The sequence below is a fragment of the Diuraphis noxia genome, unplaced genomic scaffold (genome assembly GCF_037042655.1).
Source record: "Diuraphis noxia isolate RWA-SAM2 unplaced genomic scaffold, SU_Dnox_SAM2 contig0002, whole genome shotgun sequence".
NCBI lineage: Eukaryota > Metazoa > Arthropoda > Insecta > Hemiptera > Aphididae > Diuraphis > Diuraphis noxia.
In genome coordinates this window covers 38,125,308-38,148,026 of record NW_028301712.1, presented here as the reverse complement: position 1 = coordinate 38,148,026, position 22,719 = coordinate 38,125,308, and the positions used below count along the sequence as shown (strand labels likewise).

The 22,719-nt window shown below is 25.6% G+C and overlaps 1 protein-coding gene across 6 annotated transcripts; it reads right to left on the bottom strand.

Annotated features, from left to right (window-relative positions):
* Nucleotides 1-414: 414 nt before the first annotated feature.
* Nucleotides 415-22,705, bottom strand: LOC107168558 (uncharacterized). Of its 6 annotated transcripts, XM_089220430.1 has the most exons (14): nucleotides 13,104-13,219; nucleotides 12,945-13,030; nucleotides 12,530-12,615; nucleotides 8,608-8,676; nucleotides 4,720-4,881; nucleotides 4,381-4,543; nucleotides 3,727-3,848; nucleotides 3,403-3,647; nucleotides 3,156-3,328; nucleotides 2,752-2,878; nucleotides 2,558-2,678; nucleotides 2,116-2,272; nucleotides 808-935; nucleotides 415-718 (listed from the first exon to the last, which is right to left on the bottom strand). In XM_089220430.1, the coding sequence occupies exons 2-14, from the start codon at nucleotides 12,959-12,961 to the stop codon at nucleotides 648-650; spliced, it is 1,641 nt and encodes a 546-aa protein (XP_089076556.1). In that variant the 5' UTR covers nucleotides 12,962-13,030; nucleotides 13,104-13,219; the 3' UTR covers nucleotides 415-647. The 6 variants fall into 6 exon arrangements, with proteins under 6 accessions (XP_089076556.1, XP_089076555.1, XP_089076559.1 ...); XM_089220429.1 differs by lacking the exons at nucleotides 12,530-12,615; nucleotides 12,945-13,030; nucleotides 13,104-13,219 and adding exons at nucleotides 22,318-22,409; nucleotides 22,485-22,705; XM_089220433.1 differs by having other exon boundaries at nucleotides 12,530-12,620; nucleotides 12,941-13,211.
* Between the last annotated feature and the right edge of the window lie 14 nt (nucleotides 22,706-22,719).

Here is a 22,719-nt window from a genome sequence, read left to right as displayed (position 1 = left end):
ATTCGTATAACAAGTTGACAATACACGAGTGTGATACTATTGTTGATAATCCTCTGTATACCATTAACAATAGTTAACAATTTTAATATTCAAATTATATTTAATATTATATGCTATAGCTGGTAAGGAAATAATGCAGTAGTAAATGTGTAAGGAAATCATGACTAGCAGTAAAACAGTGTATTCAACTCATGTTGTAGTTACCTAATGGCTATTAAAGTGTAGTAATAAAACTAATAAAAGTATAGTATAGTAAACTATTACATTTTTTTTTTCTAATTGTTTGTCATAGTGTTTATTAGTAAAATGTTAGTTGTATTTCTAATATAGACATTTTTAGTTAAGCAAATTATTACAACGGACAATCGACAATATTGTTAGATTAAAAACTAAAAAAAAAAATTAACTCAACTATTTAATACCCATATATATTATATTTTTATATATACATAAAATCATTATATATTATATTTCAAAAGATATTGTATTCAAATCATATTTAAAAATTAAAAACTAAAATAATACATAAATAGGCAGGTATAAAAAATTAAAAAGTCAAAGTCATTTAATTTCTTAATAATTCATTTTTGTTTGAAAGTGTTGCTTTGAATATTTTCGCATCCAAAACACGGAGGATGAAATATATATTAGGGGGTTGTTACTGTCTTTGGTTTTTCTTTTTTTATCCTCATTAAAATAAGTATGACAACCAAGCATGCTGAAAAATTATTATTTATAATATGAAATGTCATATTTTTGCATTATATCTTCCATTATTAAAATAAAACGTATGATGAGTTTTCTTACAAAAATTAAACATAGATAATGTCATATACGGCAACTCGCAACTGATCCTATCCAATACAGGTATGATCAAATTTCCGAAAACAACACCAATTCTACCAAACATTATTACCATGTTTACCGCCATACCTCTGAAAAAAAATTAATCTTATGTAACCACTAAAATGACAAAATATATGAAATAACATTTTTTTAAAGCGTGGATGTCATGGATGTCGCGCTGCTGTACAGTAAGTTACAAGTGGGTTACTGTAATGGATGGAATTAAATTTGAATCCAATGATATTATATCATTGTATACGAAAAACGATTCTGAGCGGAGACGGTTAATCTGTCTAGGATATATTATAGATTATTAAAAATGTTCAAATCTTATTAATCTTAGATTTAAAAAGAACATTTTTTATGAATTTCTAGCATAAAATAATTTATGAATTTTCGTGATTTTTACGTATTTTGTCAAAATTCAAACTTTGAATGCTTGTAAAAAAAAATTGTGATTATGCATTTCTTTTATTTTTCAACTGCTATTGTAAAAATATGTTAAGAGCCTCGTATTAAATTTTCAAGCATTTCTACCCAACAAATATATTTTTGTCGATATTAATTTAAAAAAAACTAATAATGATCGAAAATTGCAAATACCTATGAATAATTCAACTTAAGTCGAAATTCGAAAATGTTTGAAAATTGCATGGTGGATAAAATATACTTATATAAACATCATTTGTTTTAACGTTATATCAAAAACCAAATTCGATTTTGTCGAAAACTGATTGTGCGTAAAATTTCCCGTTTTTCCCTTTAATTTTAGTTTGTTTATCCTGATTATTTAGAAAAATATTGAGAATCTTTTACTTTTGACCCCCTAAAGTACCAACTAGATTTACTTTCTGATCGAACGAGGTACTGAAGTCAAAAATCGAAGCACTTTTACTGCCCCAAAATGTGATGACAGACAAAAAAAAAATAAAAATAAAAACACACATCATGATAAAATTAATGGTCTGTTACTACAACAAAATCTTCTAGTGATTAGTTTAACTACTTTTATTAGATTTGATAACATTTTAGTGCTTTACAAGTGCTAGATATATGACTATTTTGTATACAATGTTAATGTCAACACATGTATAATGAATCAATAATATAACTTACGAAAAAATCGTAATCAATAAATCGATTATTTTATACATTTTCTGAATTTAAATATCAACTTAATTGTTATAGGTTTATAATGGTATTAATTCGTATTATAGTTTTAGTTTATTTTTAATTTTTATTACATTAGAATTTTCGTTCAACTTTTACCTTAGTGTAGTAGGAACAGCCGAAGCCATAATACTAATTACTAGCGTCGTATTTATGTTCATTATGCCTACGTAAATAGCTGAAAAAATTAAGGTGACGATTCCATTTGTCCATGGAAATATTGAAATACCAAGTCCACCAAATATTGAAAAAAATACTGAAAATAAATTTGAATATGTTAGTTGTTGATACTTTTATATTTCATGCATACTCACACATACATTATAAAACAAGAACATTTATACTTCATTATAAAGTGATAAATTATAATTATTAATGTTAGAAATAACTCTTTGACCATTAATCATTTAGTAATTATAATAATTTATACTGAGTTATTATAAAAAATCTTTTGTCATGGTCTAACGCAATGCTTAGAAAAATTTAATTCTGTATAATAATAATAATATTTCGTACATATATTATACTATTTATCACTTACTATATATATGATTTTTATCCATGTATTTTGTTATGTATATGGCGACCCAAAACATACTAAAAACTGCTGATCCGACAATCATAGATTTGATGTAGATTTCTGGATCAACTAGAGCGAGAGTCTAAAAAGTTCAATATTGTTTTTATCTAATGATAACAAAAATAAAACGAATTATAACTACGGTAGGAGTTTACCCCTTTACAAGCTGCAGTGTAAGTAACATTAGTTGAAGTCCTGGATTCGCATACTGTAGTATGGTCGCCTTTAGCTGCAATGATTGTTGCATACATATTTGGCAGTCGTAATCGAAAGGTGTTCAATCTACGTATTGTATTGAATCGAAGCGTTAGTAAACAATATATTATGTTTGGTTAATATAAAAATAAATTCATCTAACCACAAAAAGTTAAAAAGTTAAAAGTGTATCAATTACAATTCTGAGGACTCGATTTCAAATAGAGTATTACACATACAGATTTTAAAAGCGTATCGTAAATAAATATGATAATATAATACATAAACTATAATTGTATGATAAAATTATTTTGATACTTCTTAACCTAATCCTGATTTCTATTATCCAAAAATTTAAACTCACGTTAACATTGTCATGAATAGCAACAAGAATGTCAATGATGACGGGGTTAAATATGGTTGCAAAAAAAAAGGTTTTATTTGTATCCATCCTTTTTCTATAAACTTTTTTACAGTTATTGATGGCATAGATTTTAAGGATTGTTCTTCTGATATATCTGATCTTAAAATGCTAATCTAAATAATATGTTTATAAATCAATAATTTTATATTTTTACATTTGTGTAAAATACGACAAGTTGAATACTTACGGGATACAATTCCGGCGGATTGCCTGTATTTTGTGAATATATTTTTCGAAACACATTTAGAGCTTCTTTATGACGACCGACGGCCATTAGGAACTTAGGACTTTCGTCCATAGAATAAACTAAGAATGCAGCTAGAAATACCATGACTGAACAGGTCATCAAGAACACTCTCCAATTATCAATAATTAAACTTCCATTAAAAAATTGAAAATTTATATCCATTGGAATCAAAAAATACGCCACAACTATACAAACAATAATGATTGATTATTAGTTAATAAATATTATTATGAAAAAAACAATTTAATAAACAAAAACACGTACGAGGTTGCAAAACAAAAGCGAACGACGAAAATCCTCCTGCGTACAATACGATTTTATCTCGATGTTCTTTATCATAAAATTCAGACAAAAAAGTAAATCCGAGAGAATACGGACCACATGTTCTAAAAAATAATTTGATGCATTCAATTAATGCTGTAGCCAGGATTTTACTATAGAGAAGGGCTGATTATTTGTTACACAAAGGTACCTATCTTAACTACGTTTAATCATAAGTTTGAGTGCTAATGCCATAGGCTTATAAAATTTATGACTTTTGCCGAAACATTCATACTAATTACTATCTTAATACATTGTTAATTATAAATGTATTATTTTACACTATACTGAATGGTAGAAACACTAATTTTCTTGACAATCGGATAGAGGGGATATGACCTCAACCTCTCTGGCTACGCTAATGAATAATAGTTAAGTTAAAGGATAAGATGGTTTAAATTAACTGCAACTCACATACCTATCTATTTTAGCTGGCCTGCGGCTAAAAAAAATCATTAAGATGACAATACAAGCAGTGTAACTTTAAAGTGTCAAATGGGACACCTTAAGAAGTTTGAGTTGCTCATATTTTTTAGGTATAATGTGTGGTGTGTTAAACTTTATCTGATTATAACATATCTAATATGTGATACTTACGCGACTCCACAGAAGAACTTGAGAATAACTAACACCCAAAATCTTTGGACGAGTCCCGAAAGAAACTCCATAATTCCACTCAACAGTATGCCATAGAATAATAGTTTTTGTCTTCCCAGCGTATCAATGAGAAAACCCCATACAAAAGCACTCGAAACCATACCTGGGAAAAAACAAAACAATGTCAACAATTCGTGTTCATAATACAATATTATACAGTATAGGTACACTGTACATGTAACTCTGTATATGATATATCAGTAACGACAGATCTCCATGACAATGTACCACATCAAGACTGTACGAGTAATATAATGATGCTGATATTTAAAAACTTGCCTACATAAACAGCTCCAAACAGTGAACCCTCTTCCAAAGGCGTCAAATCGAAGTAACATCTAACCGCCGGCAATATAAACGACGGCGAAGTGGTACAGAACAACGAAGTCAATGTTAAAGGTATGTACAACACGAGCATTCTTTTATTATAAATACCATAACCTAAAATGCACGCGTCGATATAAACCCAAAAAATTAATTACCTAGGTACCTAAGTACTCACACATATATATTAAACGGATGTTACCCGTCTCTGTCAAAATACTATTGACAGTTTATATCATAGCTCAATCCACCAAAAACGAAAAATGTACGATTCCCATTTCCACTAAAGGATATAGGTATCCGCCAAAAAAGTTTAATAATCGATGATCTAAATTCAAATTGAAGGGGGGATGCTATAGTACTCCAGAACTCAATTTAACACACTTAAGGCCTGTTTATTTATGATTTAATATTATAAAAAGATAAGATTTTAATTTTTTTCATGCCTAACTTATCAGTTGATGTTTTCTTATCTTATTTTGAATCTCACTCGTATCATATTGATAAAAACCACATATTTTGTGTATTATTATACGTATCATTATATGTACACATTATAATATCATAGACTTATTTGAAAATATAAAATAAGATACAGTTTTTTCTGAGTTATACTGTTAGACATTGTACAATTTTGTAAACAAAAATACATTTAATAAGAGATTTATCGCCCAGGTCAATCTATTTTTATACATGGTTTCAAGTTGTTAAAAAACCAACGTTTTCATTAAAAAATTATATTTTTAAATATTTTTTATCCTTATAATTTTTAAGTTTTTTACTTTTTTGAATGAAAACATAGAGTTTTAATTTCATATTCCAAAGCAGAATATTTTTCTAAGTATTTTGGTTCATAAAAATCGAATTTAGGGCCAGTAGTTTTTGAGTTATAAGTAATTAAAGTTTAGATTGGCAGAGTGGAGTGGTAAAGGGTTACCCCGCAAAATGTTTGTCCACTACTCCGCTTGTCTAAACTTTAAATACATATAACTCATAAACTACTCATCCTAAATTTGATTTTTGTGAATCAAAATACTTAGAAAAATATTCTGCTTTGGAATATGAAATTAAAACTCTATGTTGTCATTCAAAAAAGTAAAAAACTTAAAAAATTATAAGGATAAAAAATATTTAAAAATTGAACTATGTAAAAAAATATTTTGAAAAAAGTAAATACTTTTCGAGATAATTAATGTACCCACTTAAAAGAATCACTCTGTATAAGTACTATGTAACAGTAAAATTCCTTTAAGCATTCAAACGAAAAAATAACTCAACCAAGTAATTAAATACATTTTTATTTGGGGAAAACTATCGGAATTAATAACAAAACAAACTGGTCAAATAAAATAAAATTGAATCTTATATTTGAGACGTAGGTACTGTTAAGTAGGTAATCAGAATAAAAATTCTAGGGGGTGAACCTACGACCAACAACCACGGGAAAAATACTATTTAAATGCTAATTAGTGTAATTACAACATTATTACCTAATATTTGATTACTGATACATACTAATTATAGAATAGATATACTTAGATCGTTAAAAAATTAAAAATCGAGTAGGGATTAAAGAAAAATTAAATTCAAAACCGATCTATGTTTAAAACTTGAAATATATATTGAATATAATTTAATTTATTTTTATATTTATTTCATCATTTTAAAACATTATTAATAATGGTTTGTTTTATATTATGTTAAATTCTTTAAAAATTACATAGGTATACCTACATCCCCGTATTAAAATATAACGTTTCCTACAGTATTTTTACGATTGTGTAAATATAATTATTAGTAGTCATTTTTACAGGTTTTACTTCATACATATAATATTTATAATATTATAAAATAAAAATAAAAATATTTCGAATTACCGATACGTTAAGTAATACAAATAATAATGAAATAATTGGCAAGCAATTGTTAGTTATTATAAGAATGAATGTCGGTACCAATACTTTTAAAAGAACCTTTTACATTATATGTTGTTTTAATTTATTAAATAAAGCAAAATATTATTGTTAATGTTTGAAAATGTTAATTATGTATTCATTTTTTAATGACATGCATACCTAAACTATAATCTATAAGTATATATTTATAATTAAATATTAATAATGTGGTATAACGTCCCCTCTTCTACCGGCAGTTGTAATCACACAAATATTCGTTTAAACAATATTTGTTCAATCATTTTCATGTAGCTTTGAGTTTATTTTAGTTTCGATATTTTTATGTAGAATTAATTTAGTATCCTATTATAGTGACATAATTATTAATAATTAAAAGCTTAGATTTTGGAAAAATCTTAAGATGGCCAAAACTCTTGCACATTGTATAGACTATAATAATAATCAACTCTTCATTAACTACCTATTACAATATTACATAAATATTTAAATAATATTATGCAAAATAGATGGTTACCAATACAAAATAAATAAAATGTATTTTGGCCATTTTTATTTTATTTACATTTTTATATGTATCTACTTAATCATAATTTTTAATTTTATTTTAAGATGTTACAAACATAAATTTAGTTTATCTAATAACAAAAATGTTATGAGCATTACATAATTTAAGCATACCTAATATTTTAAACACTAGTTGTACCTATGTATAGTAATGTAATATACTGACATAGAATGGTGCTTTGAAATTTGTAAATAATAGCAAAAATTTTACAGTTATATACACTATAGGTACAGCGATAATTTTTGATAACGGAAATATGGATACATTAAGATATTTGTCAAATCAATAGAAAAATAATATTAGATAATTATTAGTCAAAATCATTAATATTAAATTGACAAATCTATGATGATTTAAGTTTTTAAAAAAAATCTATAATTTAATCGTATTTCGTATTATTTAATTTACATATTATAATTATTATATTATGTGCCATATTATTTTTAACATTTTAAAATATTTAAAAATAATGGATATGTGATATGAAATTATTTAGGTAATGATTAGAACATTTTTCTTACTATAGTGAACACACATGGACGTTACGTTTGTACACATGGTTCCTAAATAATATTTTGTGGAAAGATATCTTTTCACCAAAATACATTTTTATGAAAACAAAAATCATATTGTGTTTTAATTTTTTATACAAAAAGGCTATACGTTGATAAGGGGAAAGGGTTTTTGATGGAAAAGATCCATACCCTATTAAACAATTTAAATTTAACTAGTTAGTGCAGAGTGATTTTTTTTAACCATTTTTCTTAAGCTAAGAGTTTATTCAAATTCTTATTTTTCGAATTTTTTATTTTAATATTGAAAGACAATATTTTAGAGTTCAATTTTTCATACACACTTAACCTATTGTGGTAACTAAAATTAATAGTTAATTGTTATTTAAATGATTTTTCCTTATTTTGATTCAAATTTTAGTTTATGTAATATTCAAAAATTAAATTTGGCTATTCTCCTTATTACATGTATAATGAATAGTAACTCATTATTTCCCTTATCTTGGTTCATATTAGCACTTTGCCCTTTACTAATATTCTTGTTTAAATGTTGAACAATTATAATTAATTAACCGTTTGTTCGTTTTAAATGTATGTACTAACATACTAAATTCCAAGAAATTAATTATATTAGATTAATAATAAATTATTATTATTAACTATGGTACCATACAAAAATTAAAAATTTAATGATATTATTTTCTACAAACGACTAAGAAAAATGGTTGAGTAAATTCATATGAAAACTCTTACAAAAATTTAAAAACCTTAATATTTTCAGCGATTTTCACTGCTGTTACATCTTATAAATGATTGCACCTAAAATACAAAATTATAATATAGATCTTACCTGTATGGCTAATGGCTGTTTCAAAATCTGCCGGAGTAGGTTCAATTTTATTGATATCATCATTTGTTCCTACAACCATTAAAACAGTTTAAACAAATCGATTTAAATAATATTATTATTTACTTAAATTTTTTATTTATTATGAACCCGAAATGGTTTTTACTTGGTTTCACTAAGACGAATATTGGAAGACTCATATGATGTGCTATATATTATACGCAAAAATAAACTAATTTGCAAACATAATATCTTGTTAACATTAGACACACGTCATACCAAATCAATTATCTTGTAAAAATCTTAACTTGGTTTTTGTTTTGGTTGTACATATAATAAGGTGATTGCAGGGTCACGTACATAATCATGAAACATTGTTCGGTAATGGTTTTTAGTAACCTGTCATTGCTATATATATCTTGTTATATACTCAAGTATATGTTCAATTGAAACTCAGTTAAGTATGTTTTAAATGTTTTGGTCTCATTAAACTGTATGCATATTAAGACATTTTGGTTATAGATGTTATAAATGAATGCATCTATCTATTGCCTAAATAACTGATAGTTAATTCTTAATGTATCAAATATTCATATTATATATTCCTAATAAATTATTCCTAAAGTATTAAAATTTTAGAAACTCTTTACCTATTATTTTTAGCAAATAGTTCAAAATTAGAAACTAACGATATGTTTATTTAAGTATGCATGATTAAGTCATATACATAGTATGACAATTTGAAACGCTTTATTTTGTGTAAATACATTTAAATAATGTACTAACTAATATGGCTTATGAATAAACATGATAATGAATTTCAATTAGCTTAGGTATATCCATTTTCAAAAATGTATTTATACGTGAAAATATAATAAAAATTATAATCTATAAATAGAAATCATAACTTTCTGATCAGCGTTTGTAATGTACTATACCTAATGTGTATAGTTCTATCTTACCTATAAATTATAATGTGTGCTAACAATATTATAGGTACTATTATTAAATTAATTTCATATATAATAAATAACAGTGATAAATTGTTTATTTTTGTAAAATGTCTCATGAACTCAATGCTTTTACACGAAATGAAAAGTTTTTAAATTATTTGTATGCAAACACTTTTGTAAACCGGAACAAACCAATACTAATTTTCTGTTATTGAAAGTTAAATGCCATTGTTTAGACATTATGTACTGGTTCACTATTGAATTAAATATCATAAATATCATACAAAATATGAATCTAAAAACTTTGCTTAAGCATAACATCATTTCATAGTTATTATAATAATTCGTCCTAGATGTTAAAAGTAATCTTGATTCACATAATATTATATAGGTAATCATATAGTAGTTATTACGGTATCTAAATGCTTATAGTTACAATATTATTTAATTTTTTCAGCTACGACCCCCTATTATTAGGTAGGTACATAAATACTTAATACATTATATATTTGGTTTATAATATGTACATTAATGTTTGTAATCCAACTTTTTTTAGGTTAAAGCATGATAGTTAACAAAGTTAATCTCTTTTAAAATAACATATTATGTATAGTTAAAACACTCAACAAATATTGAATAGAACAAAAAATATCATAGTGGCTATATATTAAAGAGTAGGTAATCAAAATCAAACATAATAATACATGGGTTGAATTGATAAGCAGATTTGTACTTTATTACCTTTCCGCTTTTAAATATATTGTTGATTATCTACAATTTTAAATTTACGAATATTAATAAAATGTTATAAGAAGATTATTTCCTATAAGAATTTAATAAATAAATTGAATAAAACTTTTATGAATTACATAATATTGTAGCAATATTTAGGCGAGAAAAATATACAGTGGTTACCTAAATTATAGGGAAAATGGATCGGTCACTGTAATACCATCTTAAAATTTTATACATTTTCTTAGCATTATTCAGACTTAGGAGGTTAGCAACTTAACGTGTGATTGAAATTTGTTAAAAGCGAACTTTAAATTTTTTTTCGAACCCGAACCAGACCGAACCTTTATATTTTTAACCAAACCAACCGAACCGAATCTAGAAACAGTTTAAGTTGAACTTAAATTCGAACTTAACATATTTACTATCCATTTTTAAAATATTATCATTAATGAATAATTATATGGTAATTATTTCTAAATTATCACTATCAATTTTTATATTTAAAAAATTACTTTTGAATTGTTCAAATTTTTGGTCTTTGAATTATCTTGGCCATTAAGTCCCAAGTCTAGTCAGAGGAGAAGTAAAGCTAATTACGCGGTTCCTTCTCTGGCTCTTGATACAAAAGGAAAAAAAAAAAAAAAATTCCAAAGTCTAGTTTAACAAATATTTTCAAGTTCTATTTTTGACAGTAAAATATGCTTGATAGTTCGGTTGGAATTTTTTTCATATCGAGTTCGAATTTCGAACCAAGCCGAATCGAACCATTGATGATCGGTTTGGTTCAAGATTCGTACAGTTCGACCCATCACTTATTCTTAGTTATGTGTTATATAAATGTATATAAAAAATCAATATGAATACAAATCAAAAATTGTGATTTTGATTTTTTGTTGTGTTTGGTTCATAGTCTGATCTATTGTTATTCTTTTTACAATATTTTATTTTTAAGTTCCTATTCGTAAATTGATGATAATAATATATAAGGGAAACAAATCTAAATCGTATGGATTCCTGGGCATATTGGCACACCGGGAAATGAAATAGCCGATCAAGAAGCTCACAACACTATCGCCTCAATATCAACTACAAATATAAATTCTATCTCATTCATCAACGCGAAAAGAAAAATGAAATTAACTCCCTCATAAATAATAGATGGCACTCTCAATGGTGAAAACTCAATACTACTAAACAAAATTAAAAACAAACCAATGGAAAGTCTAGAAGTCATTAAAAAAGAAGAAACCATAGTAAACCGACTACGAATTGGCCACACACACCTAACTTTGCAGCTATTTGAAGAGTAAAGACGAACCTCCGTTGTGTGACACATGCAGCGTCCTAAATACAACCAGTATTGCAACCAATTCCACATATTCGAACAGATCTACCAAAAACTGGAACCAAATCCACAGTACTCAAAAAACTTTATTTTATTTTAAACAAAAATTGTATAATTTAATTTAAAAAAAAAATCCTTATACAAATGACCTAGATATGTCGATGTATATTATGATCAATAAAAAAATATTAATAATAATACATGAATACATTTATTCCGCCATTACACATGTTATAATTTTCTATACACAGTAAAATTATCAAAATAATTCGAATAATTTAATACAATGCTATTCATGCCATTCTATAGTAAATAATTCAGTCACATTAATTTGTGATCATTATGCCAAAAATGAAATTTAAATGATATCATCCTAAAAAATATATTAATGATAATATAAATATAGTATAATATAAACTGCTATATTTAAAAATAGTAGATGTCGATCTACCCTTATCTCTATGCAGCTTTTTCGTACAAGTAGGTCATTGAATTCAAATCTATAAGTAAATTAAGGATTTAACACATTCAAACCCAATACAGTAATCTAATTACGCACAAGGTATATTTGAAACCTTCTATAAAGCAGAGAGAATTCCCGGTTTTAAATTAATTTACTAGATTCCAAAAAAACATTTAATTACAACCATTGATTATAAATACAAGCATATAATATAGGAAACAATAATAATCAAGATGGAACAAGATAGAAAATGCTTAATAATTACATTTTTCCTTATGAAATATTCAATTTATAAAAAGAATGTATAATTTTATCTATCAATTTGGTATTATCATTGATTATAAATACTAATATTTTTGATCAACCGTATTATATTTTAGTTGAAAAACATAATATTGTTGTACCTACTTTAAAAAAAAATGTACATACCTTTATCGCATTTTTCGCCGCCTTCGTGAAATTCATTTCTGGCTTTATTATCATTTTCCAATTGTAAAATCATGATTTGGGTAGTCCTGGCCTCCCAACACACACATATTATAAAAAATATTTTATTTCCAAGGAATTATTACAAGAAATTTTTCAAATACCGACCGTATTTACTGTCAAGCAATCTAACGAAGGTATAAATAAATAATAAATCCGTGTAGTTATAATAACACGAGAAGAGTATATTCAAATAATTAATATATAATACGAGAATATACATGATATTATTACTGTGTATAGGGAGTGGCAGATATACATTTATATATTTATATCATATTTTAAATTCTAATTTACAACTATACATCGCATGCCATTCGGTCGGTAGTATTGTATAAAATAAAATTATATTACCTACTTGTTTTCGAAAGACATTTTTACACAACCTAAATTATTACTGTAAGTTTACAGTGGTCATAATAGTAACGTAGATATGTATTAAATCTAAAACAAAAAGTCGTCGGTCCATTGATCTGTAGTCACGACTATATTATTATATATAATATTATAATATTACAGAAGTGTATCATCATCACTGCTCTTTACAATCTGTTGATATTATAGTAACTTAACGAGCCAACCGTTTAACTGTACAAAAGATAATTATAAAACCGTAATCACTCGTATATCATTACATGTCATGTGACAATACATCAATAACAAACATTCGATGATACCTATGTATTATTTATAACATTATCATTCAGAGGCTCTTCAGAGCGTCCAATGACTTAACTTCCAGTTATCGGATTAATATTACGTAATTATAATAATTATGAGATATTATAAATAACATCTTCAAACAAATTTGAATACAAAACACTTTTATTCAAAACCCCTATATCATCTCAATATCACATATATTATAGTATTATTATTTATAATTATATGGGCCTATATTTAAATCTGTTTTATACACAATATTATAAACATAATATACCTATATATAAGCGCAACAACTCACGCAACGTTGTCTTTTATTAACTGCATAACCTATAAGCATATTGTAATATGTGTATTTAGTAACAACTTTCGCGTAGTAGGTATCTTACCTACTTCAGAGTGATGAGTTATTATAACACCATCATCCCCGTCAATGTACAACACATAATTTAAAAAATACTATACTAATTCGTATAATTAAAATGTTCATTCTACTTATTATCATATAAATTGTAGTACTTAATTTTTGGTACCTACGACTTAAACGTTAATTTCAACAAATAAATTATAAACATTTTAAAAAATCTACCTTGAATGAAACTTGTGTGTACATAAGCCAAATATAAGAAAGTAAATTTCAAAATAGATTTTAATAGTTTATTAAAATAAAACAATTGATATTTTTCTAAATTCGCATTTTTGTGAAATACTTACCAACTCTTATATACAGCGCAAATAGCCAATAATGTAAGTATAATATTTTATACCTAATACAAATAGTTAGGGTTAATAAAATTTAGCTTTTATTTTTTATTTTAATTAATCTCTTATTAGTTATTAGAAAATTGGTTAGAATAAAATATAGCTGTGTATAAGTGGGGTTCAAGGTTCAATCATTAATTTTTTATCAGTCAAACCTTAAAAAAATGTCAGCCACATCATTATTTTCTCTCTCTGACACATACACAGAATAGACAAGCAGCATTCATGCCAAACCATTTATTTTTTTAGTGCCTAATCTTAGAGTAAAACTAACTATTACAAAAATTGTAGAAAATTGTATTTTGAATGTTTGACTTATGAATATACAGTCAAATAAAATAAAAAATACAAATTGATCCGCTATTGAACCCTCAAAAGTATTATTTTCTACAATATTGTTGTAATAGGTGATTTCGTTCTGGGATTATTCAAAACCAATAAACACCGATTTTACGAATGACTTACATATAGTTTGTAGTCGCATCTCATATCGATGTTATCTTTAAGTCAGAGATACAAAAACATTGTGCGCTATCATCTTCATAAAACAACGGATTTGTTAGCTGTAATTTTATTTTTAAAAATGGTGAGTTAAACACCATTATTTTTATAATCTGATATAGGATTAAATCCAACAGCAGTCTTGCTAAAAAATAAGCATTTTTTAATCTAGAGGTGACGCAAAAATTGACAAGGAAATCAGGTAAGTAGATAACGCTCTGCTGTTCATTAAAAGACGGACTGTTAGTATATTTTGATGATATTATTGTGATAAAAGTAATTCCTAAGTAAAGTATTTTACTATTTAAGTAATACAATATTTTTGCCAAAAAAATTACATTTGAAAATGTCATTGCGTGTTTATAAAATATAAAAACATACTCTCTAAGTCCGAAGTACCGGCACGAATAATATTTTTAAATTACAATAATAATATGTAATTTCGTCCAATTTTAAACTTAAAACGTCTATAAAAAAAAATTGACTTTATAATTTTTTTTAGATTTCCTGGTTACAGAATGAACTATTTATGAAAATCCTTATTTTAAATTGTCAATTAACTATAAAAATTGAACATTTTATAGTTTTTAAACTTCAAATATATTTGAAAATGTTGATGAATTTCGTGAATAACAAAGAATTGAATTTTAAATACTTGCTGAAAATCCTGTTTACGGATCTTTAAAATATTTTAACTGCTGTTAAAATTACTTAATAAGAACCTTGTAATTCAAGTTTTTTACTCAATGAATATAATTTTATTGACATGTATATAATACAAAACTAAAAAATTCAAAATATCAAAGAAATAAGTATGAAAATAGTTATGAAAATTTCAAGTATAATCAGTTATTATTTTGTGAGTAACAACAACAAAATAAAATCGTTGTATGTGAATTTGTAAATTTACATTTCAATATCCAATGCCTAACTCAAACGCTCGTAAAAAATTAATTTGATTTTTCGGTTAACATTTTTTTTTTTAATTTAGGAAAACTAATAGAAAAACTTATATTACATATTAAAATCTTAAATATAAAAAGAAAATTTTTATGAATTTCTAACTCAAAGTAATCTGCAAGTTTTTGTAATTTTTTTGAAATTTTGTCAATATTCTAAAGGCTCTAAATTCAAACGCTTATAACAAATTACTGTAGATTTACGCAAAAAATTTTTTTTTAATTTTCACTAACAAAAACTTACGAGGAACCTTGCATTATACTTTCAAAGTTTTTTGCTTTAGGGCAAACATTTTGTTATATACATTTTAATTTAAATAATATTAATAATAATCGAAAAATGCATATGCGCATAAACAGTTCAACACGAGAAAAAATATTTTGACAATTTAATTGCGAATAGAAATGTGAATATAATCATTCAGTGAAAATATCATGTGTATTCAGTAATTTTTTTTTAAATTACTCTAAAAACCCAAATGATTTTGCAACAAATTTTACTTATAAATTTCATTTTTTATTTTTAAGAACTATTGAAAATACCTCTGACTCCCCTAAAGTACGAAGTACCAACCAGATTCAATTTTTAATATTATTAAAGATGCTGTTAAAGAAAATCGAAGCATTTTTACTGTCTAAAAAAGTGATGACAGGAACAAACAAAAAAAATAAGAAGACATCATTGTAAAATAATATATTTCATCACTCCTCTCAGAATCTAATAAAATATCGGTGTTATAATAACGGACAAATAATTCAAGAAATTAAAAAAGGTGAAGAAATTGGCTAAAGTAGGAAAACAATTAGTTTTTATGTTTAGCAGCATGGATTCAGCATTTTAAAAAAATACATAATAATAAATTGTGCTCGAAAAAATAAGTGGCGAGGATGCTGAAATTAACCAAGCAATAAATATGTAGCTATGTGCTCAAGTTTTTGAAGATTGATTAACGAGAGTGTTGCTAGTTGTGGTTCATAATGGGTAGTTAGATGATGAACTAATGAAGTAGTCACTCAATTATGATAATGGATTCTTGGCTAGTTAAGTCCATCAAATATTAATCTTATCGATAAATGTATTAATTGAAACGAGGATTAAACAAATTATTCAAGTAATAACTACTTAAATAATACGTATAAATATAAGTTTCACTATTTAGTATGAACACTAATGTTATTTTTATATGATATACTATAATTAAATTCAATTCAATATAGACACATAATATATTATACGAACAACTATTTTAAAATTAAGGATAATCCTAAATTTTGGCCAAATCATTACTATACACTATACGCACAACACAAGTGACGATAAAATTATTTTTCCACCCCGGTGAAGGTGACTTTTATAAACATTATTTTAGATGCTTAGCAGAGTAATGAATGTTTTGATTTTACAATGAAGACGTGTGTTTTACTTTATTTTTTTCTGCTGTCATCACCTTTTGGAGCAGTTAAGTTGTTTCGATTTTCTTCAACAGTATTTTTCTGGTAAGAAAGTGAATTTAATTGGTATTTTTTTTTTTTTTTTTTGGGGGGGAGGGGGGGTCAAAAGTCAACAATTTTCTACATTGGCCGGAAAAACAAATAAAAAATTAAGGAAAAACATGAATATTTACGCAAAACCGGTTTTCGACAAAATCAATTTTAGTTTATGGTGTTACTCTAAAACAAATGACCATAGATAAATGTAATTTCACTGAATGTTTATATAAGCATTTTCTATATACCATAAAATTGTTTTGACTTGTTTTGAATTGTGTATGGACATTTTCAGTTTCCAAATATTTTAGTTTTTATTTTAATAAATGTCAATACAATTTATTTTCATTTTGTAAAAAAGCTTGACAAGGCTTCTAATATATTTTAACAATTACAGTTGAAGGTTATTAAAAACACATAATCACAATTTTTTTTGTAAACATTTAAAGTTTAAATTTTGACAAAATATGTACTAATCACGAACATTTTTAAATTATTTTGAGCTAGAAATGTATTAAAATTAAAATTTTTACATCTAATATTTTAAAATTTAAATAAGATTCCTCATGAGTTTGCCTACCTTTATATTAAAAACAAATATACCTACTGATAAGTCAAATTAAATTTTTATAAGTTCAAGCACTTATAAAAATGTATAAAATCTATAAATATCAATACAATTTTATTCATTGGGTCAAAAAACTCTAAATTTTTATACAAGACCCCTCATAAGTTCATATAATAGAAATTGAAGAATATTAAAAATTCATAGGCATTTTTTTATATAACCGTTCTAAGTTCAAATTTTGACAGAATTTATTAAATTGAAAATATACAAATTATATTTAGTTAAAATATTTTAGTATGACCAACAATCTCCACTCAGAATCATGTTTCGTATACAATGATTATATCAATGAATTTAAATTCCATAACATACATTACAGTGACTCACTTGTAAATTGTAATCTACAGCAGATCGATATCCACTTACCCGCTTCTTTTAACACATAGGTCATGGCCATGGTATATCACTCTCACCCCATTCTCTTTCCAATTGATAATCTCTGAGCAAATATCTACTACATTATTGTCATTTGCCATTTAACACTTATTTAGGTGAGTGGTTTCTAAAATGTTATACAAATTTAAATATTAGTGAAACATAAAAGTACGAACCACGCATTTATATAAATCTTGATCGTTTATGAATAAAAAGATTTCTAATAGTTTGTTAATTGTTTCTAATAAAACGATTTATAATTCTCACAATTTTCTTATTCCTTTTTCAACATATTTAATAACTGTACCTTAATATCTCACATTAATCGAGTGTTATGGGTTTCAATACTCAATTTATAGATAGATTAATTAAACAATATTGTAATAAATATTTTCGATTATTCAATTATAGATAAATAAAAATAATTTGATCCATAAATATTATAAATTATAAAATAAAATAAAATAAATTTAAATTATCTAAAAGAGAACTAATAATATAATTTTTGTTAAATTATATAATTATATCACATATATTTTACTTTTCTAGAAAAAATAATGCCCAAGTAAAAATTTATACTTACCTGCTTTGAATTGCTTAAATTAACCTCTACAATTATTATACAATTATAGCTTTTAGATTGTAATTATGAGTTTGTTGTAGGTTCATATTTTTCTATTTTCATCAAGGTCTACAATTCTCTCTTCAGAGTTAAACGAACTTAAAATGTCAAATGCAGCTTAGAAATGCATTAGGGACTAAATTTAAGTAATTTTTATCACAGTAACAAAATGTGAGCTCCATTAAAAATTACAATATATGAATAGGGTTAAATGCAAATCATTGTCACGTGGATATTTTTTGCTATTTTTTTTATTTTTACAATCTATTCATAAGTTATATTAATAACTAAATTCTATAAGTCGTATTCTACTCCAAAAACCTTAATTGGATTCTAAATAATAGAAAAATGTCTGTAAGACACTTAAAGTTTTAAGGATTTTTACGATTGTTCAATTCGATTGAATACAAATTTAAATGATTAAAACGTATGTAGTGAAACAATTATTATTAATAGGTATGCGTAGTTATCACACCAATTTTTGCAAAATAAAAACTTTTTTTAGGTGGTATAGGTCAGAGCTCTGTACAAAAATATTATATTTTAATACATCGAAAGATATTCTTAATAACTTTAATTAAAAATAAAAATAATAATTATTTATTAAATAGTTGGGAACTGAATAAATTATTGAATTAATATAATTATATCTAGTAACTTAATAATCATTACATTGATAATAGTTAGTTAATGTTAATAATTTTAAAGATATGAGTTCAAAGTTTTCATTGTGTTGTAGATTTGAATGTTACGTATATTCACTATTTATATTATTACTTGGTACCATATAATTCCAGTTTTCTGGTATATTAACATAGGCTTAATGTATACTTTTATTTATAGTTACATTTTATTACGAAGTTTATATTTTTCAATTCCATTACATAAAGCATTAATTTAAAAAAATCAAAAAAATTTTATAATCATATTATATAATTAAATTTCAAAAGAATAGTTTATGAGTTTTTTTAAATTTGTACTAAAGATAATAATCTTTAAAAATAGTTTAACAAAAATATAAAATGTACCTATGTTTTATTTAGTCTAGTAATTACTAATTAGTACACATAAATCATTTGTGCAAATTATAATAAAATTTTAGAAGATAAGCATAAATTACTATGATTTTCATATTATCACATCCCCCGATCCTCATACCTTATGATTTATGAACTTGTTTCTGTGAACTTGTGACTATCAATAAATTATCATTTATCCATAATAGGTACATAAGGTTAAATAACACAAAATATTAGTACACATTTATATGTAGATTTATCAAAGTATTTGAAAAAAAAAAATCATATGATCAATAATTTACAGAAATGAGGTGATTTCTAGTTTGGAAAAAAAGTTGTTTATACCACAGGATATACACACCGCCTTTAATAGTACAAAAATATCTTATACCTAGTATTTGAAATTGAAATTGAAATTTTTTATATTTCACAAGTTATTGCAGTAACATGTTCTCCATTAGTTTACTTCTAAATTACTAAATTTAAAATTTTAATAAATATTAATTACATGTCTACATCACATACCTTAGCTTTTTGTAAAAATAAATATTTGCAGATTGTCTATAACTATATTTTATAATACGTATACACTATACATATAATAAAACCAGAGGAGTGACTATATTCGTTACATTATATTTCAAGTCAATGTCTCAGTGTCTATGCGAACTTTTTTGTCTGAAAGACAAGACAATTCCAGTTATACCATACTACCCATTTACATGTTTTATTTCCTCAGTACCTACCATGAGGGTTACCCAGTTGCCTATACACATAACATAATTTCATGGCAAATTTATTCTTTTGAAAATTTTAACTTAACTTCAATAAAAATATTTTTTCATAATTATGTAATTAAACCTATTTTATTATACCTATTTAAATTTTGAATACAAAGTTAATTTAGTCATAACATTATTGAAAAATTTAACTTGTTAGGAATTAGTCAAAATAAATAAAGGGTAGGTCAGCATCGCGGTGTAGGAAGTTTGTCCATCGTCCCTTCGGTCCTCGAACAGGATAGTGTAATCTTACAGTATTCGATTTGAATGCAATGATTGCATTCGATAAAAAAAACGATTCCGAGCGGACGAAAGAATATATTCTTTATTTTATTTGATATTTAAATATTATTCATTTCTATGGTGATAAACAAAGCGTTTTTTGCAAAGCAAAATTGAAATCCCGTTCTTTCGTAATTTTTCGGTGGTTTTTTACCGTGACGTTAAATAACTATTGAGAGAATCGAAAAATTACCTTCCTAAAGTACCACCTGAATCCAATTTACTAAAAAAAAGATACTATATAATATGTGGAAATCGAAGCATTCCTTCTGGTAGACATTTTTTTAACAGTATAAAAAAAACATTATTGTAATACCAAAATTAAGTCAAAATGTTGAAAAGTTTTGAAGATATTATATAAACAAATGAGCGATAGGTTTAGTTTTGATAAAAAAGTTAATTGCCTATAACTTAAAAAAAAAAATTAGACCATTGCAATTATTTAAGGGGTATTTTTTCATCATTTTTAGTATACTTTCATATGACGTTGGCCAGTCACTTCCCCTTGGAGGCCTGGAACACATTGTATTTACTTGTATACCTATTATACAATATGCCTATATAGTATATCTAATATAGGTATCTACATTATGGTACATTGGTACAACATATTAAAGAAAAAGACTTATATATTTTTTGGGAGAGCACATTTTAAACTTGGGGGTGCACAAGTCCCCTGTGCACCCCCTTAGTTGCGCCAATGATGAACTCACAGGACTTGACAAATTGTATTAATTACCGCTTCTATCAGAACATTAAAGATAAAGGTACCTTTCTAATATTATATAATCTATCCATTATAATATTATTTCACGTTGTCGCTGTACCTTGTTATATATATCTAATCGATGTGACAGACAGACTGGCATCGTGCTCTGAATCGTTTTTATCGTAGGTAATCAATAATTTATCATTGAATCCAAAATTAACGTTATTTGTGGGAACATAAAAATTGTACGTAGGCAATAGATACCTATATTAAACATTTTTAAATTTTTTTCACGCAATGACATATTAACACCAATATTTAGATTAATTTGCAAAATCTCATTTGGGGTTATTTATTCGGGGTTCTTTTTTTCGGGGTCTAAATTTCCGGGGTTATTTTTTCGCGGTACTGGTCAAACGGATGGGGATGTGAATGGATAGATCCTCCATGACCTTTTTTCAATGTTTTAGAGCTGATAACCATGAATTATATTTTTAATAATCAAATGGTGCATATCTATATATATTCTTCAGATCAGCTATATCCCCTCTTACTAATAAAAAAATTAATTACTATACCTAGGCACTAGGCAGTAGGCAATATCAATATACAATTGATTCATATCATTAAACTCTACCGATTGCCGATAACGACCAATTTTAGTATAGCTTTTTACTTAGCTTAGAGCTAGGTAATTTATACTTTCGGCTGTCTGATTATCTGGATAACACCAGTCGACAACAAAGAACTTGATAAAACTAAAGTTTCACCTACATTCAATTAAAGTTCAAATAGTAGGTAGATATTAGGTAGGTAGTCTAAAAGTATCTTCATTCAATGCCATTATTACTAATTTATCATGATGCAATTCGTCAAAGCATCATCGACTAATAAATATTATACAAATCAAAATTTTAAATTTCATTTAATTTTTCACTCACGGTTGTCATTGATCATTATACATATTTTAAAAGCAATGGTAGAGTCACTGACAACAAATTGGAAGACAGTTTGAAGTTTTGAACCGCATTCTCTGGGTAAAAATTAAAAATAGATATTTCTATTAAATTACATTTAGAACCATTTTGATAATAATCTAAATTCTAACCTAATAAAAATTATTTCATCACAAAATGCATGTTCAATGTTCACGCTTACTGTATTACTGGAGGACCGTCGTCGCAGTAATTTATATAGAAACATTAGAAACGTTTAGTGGCCTATTCACAGCGCTGAGTAATCGTAGTTATACGATTGCAACGGCCCATTGAATGATAAATAAATTTCGTTCAATATTATTATTAATTTTTTTTTCTACCGGACGGTCAACGTGTAAAACTACT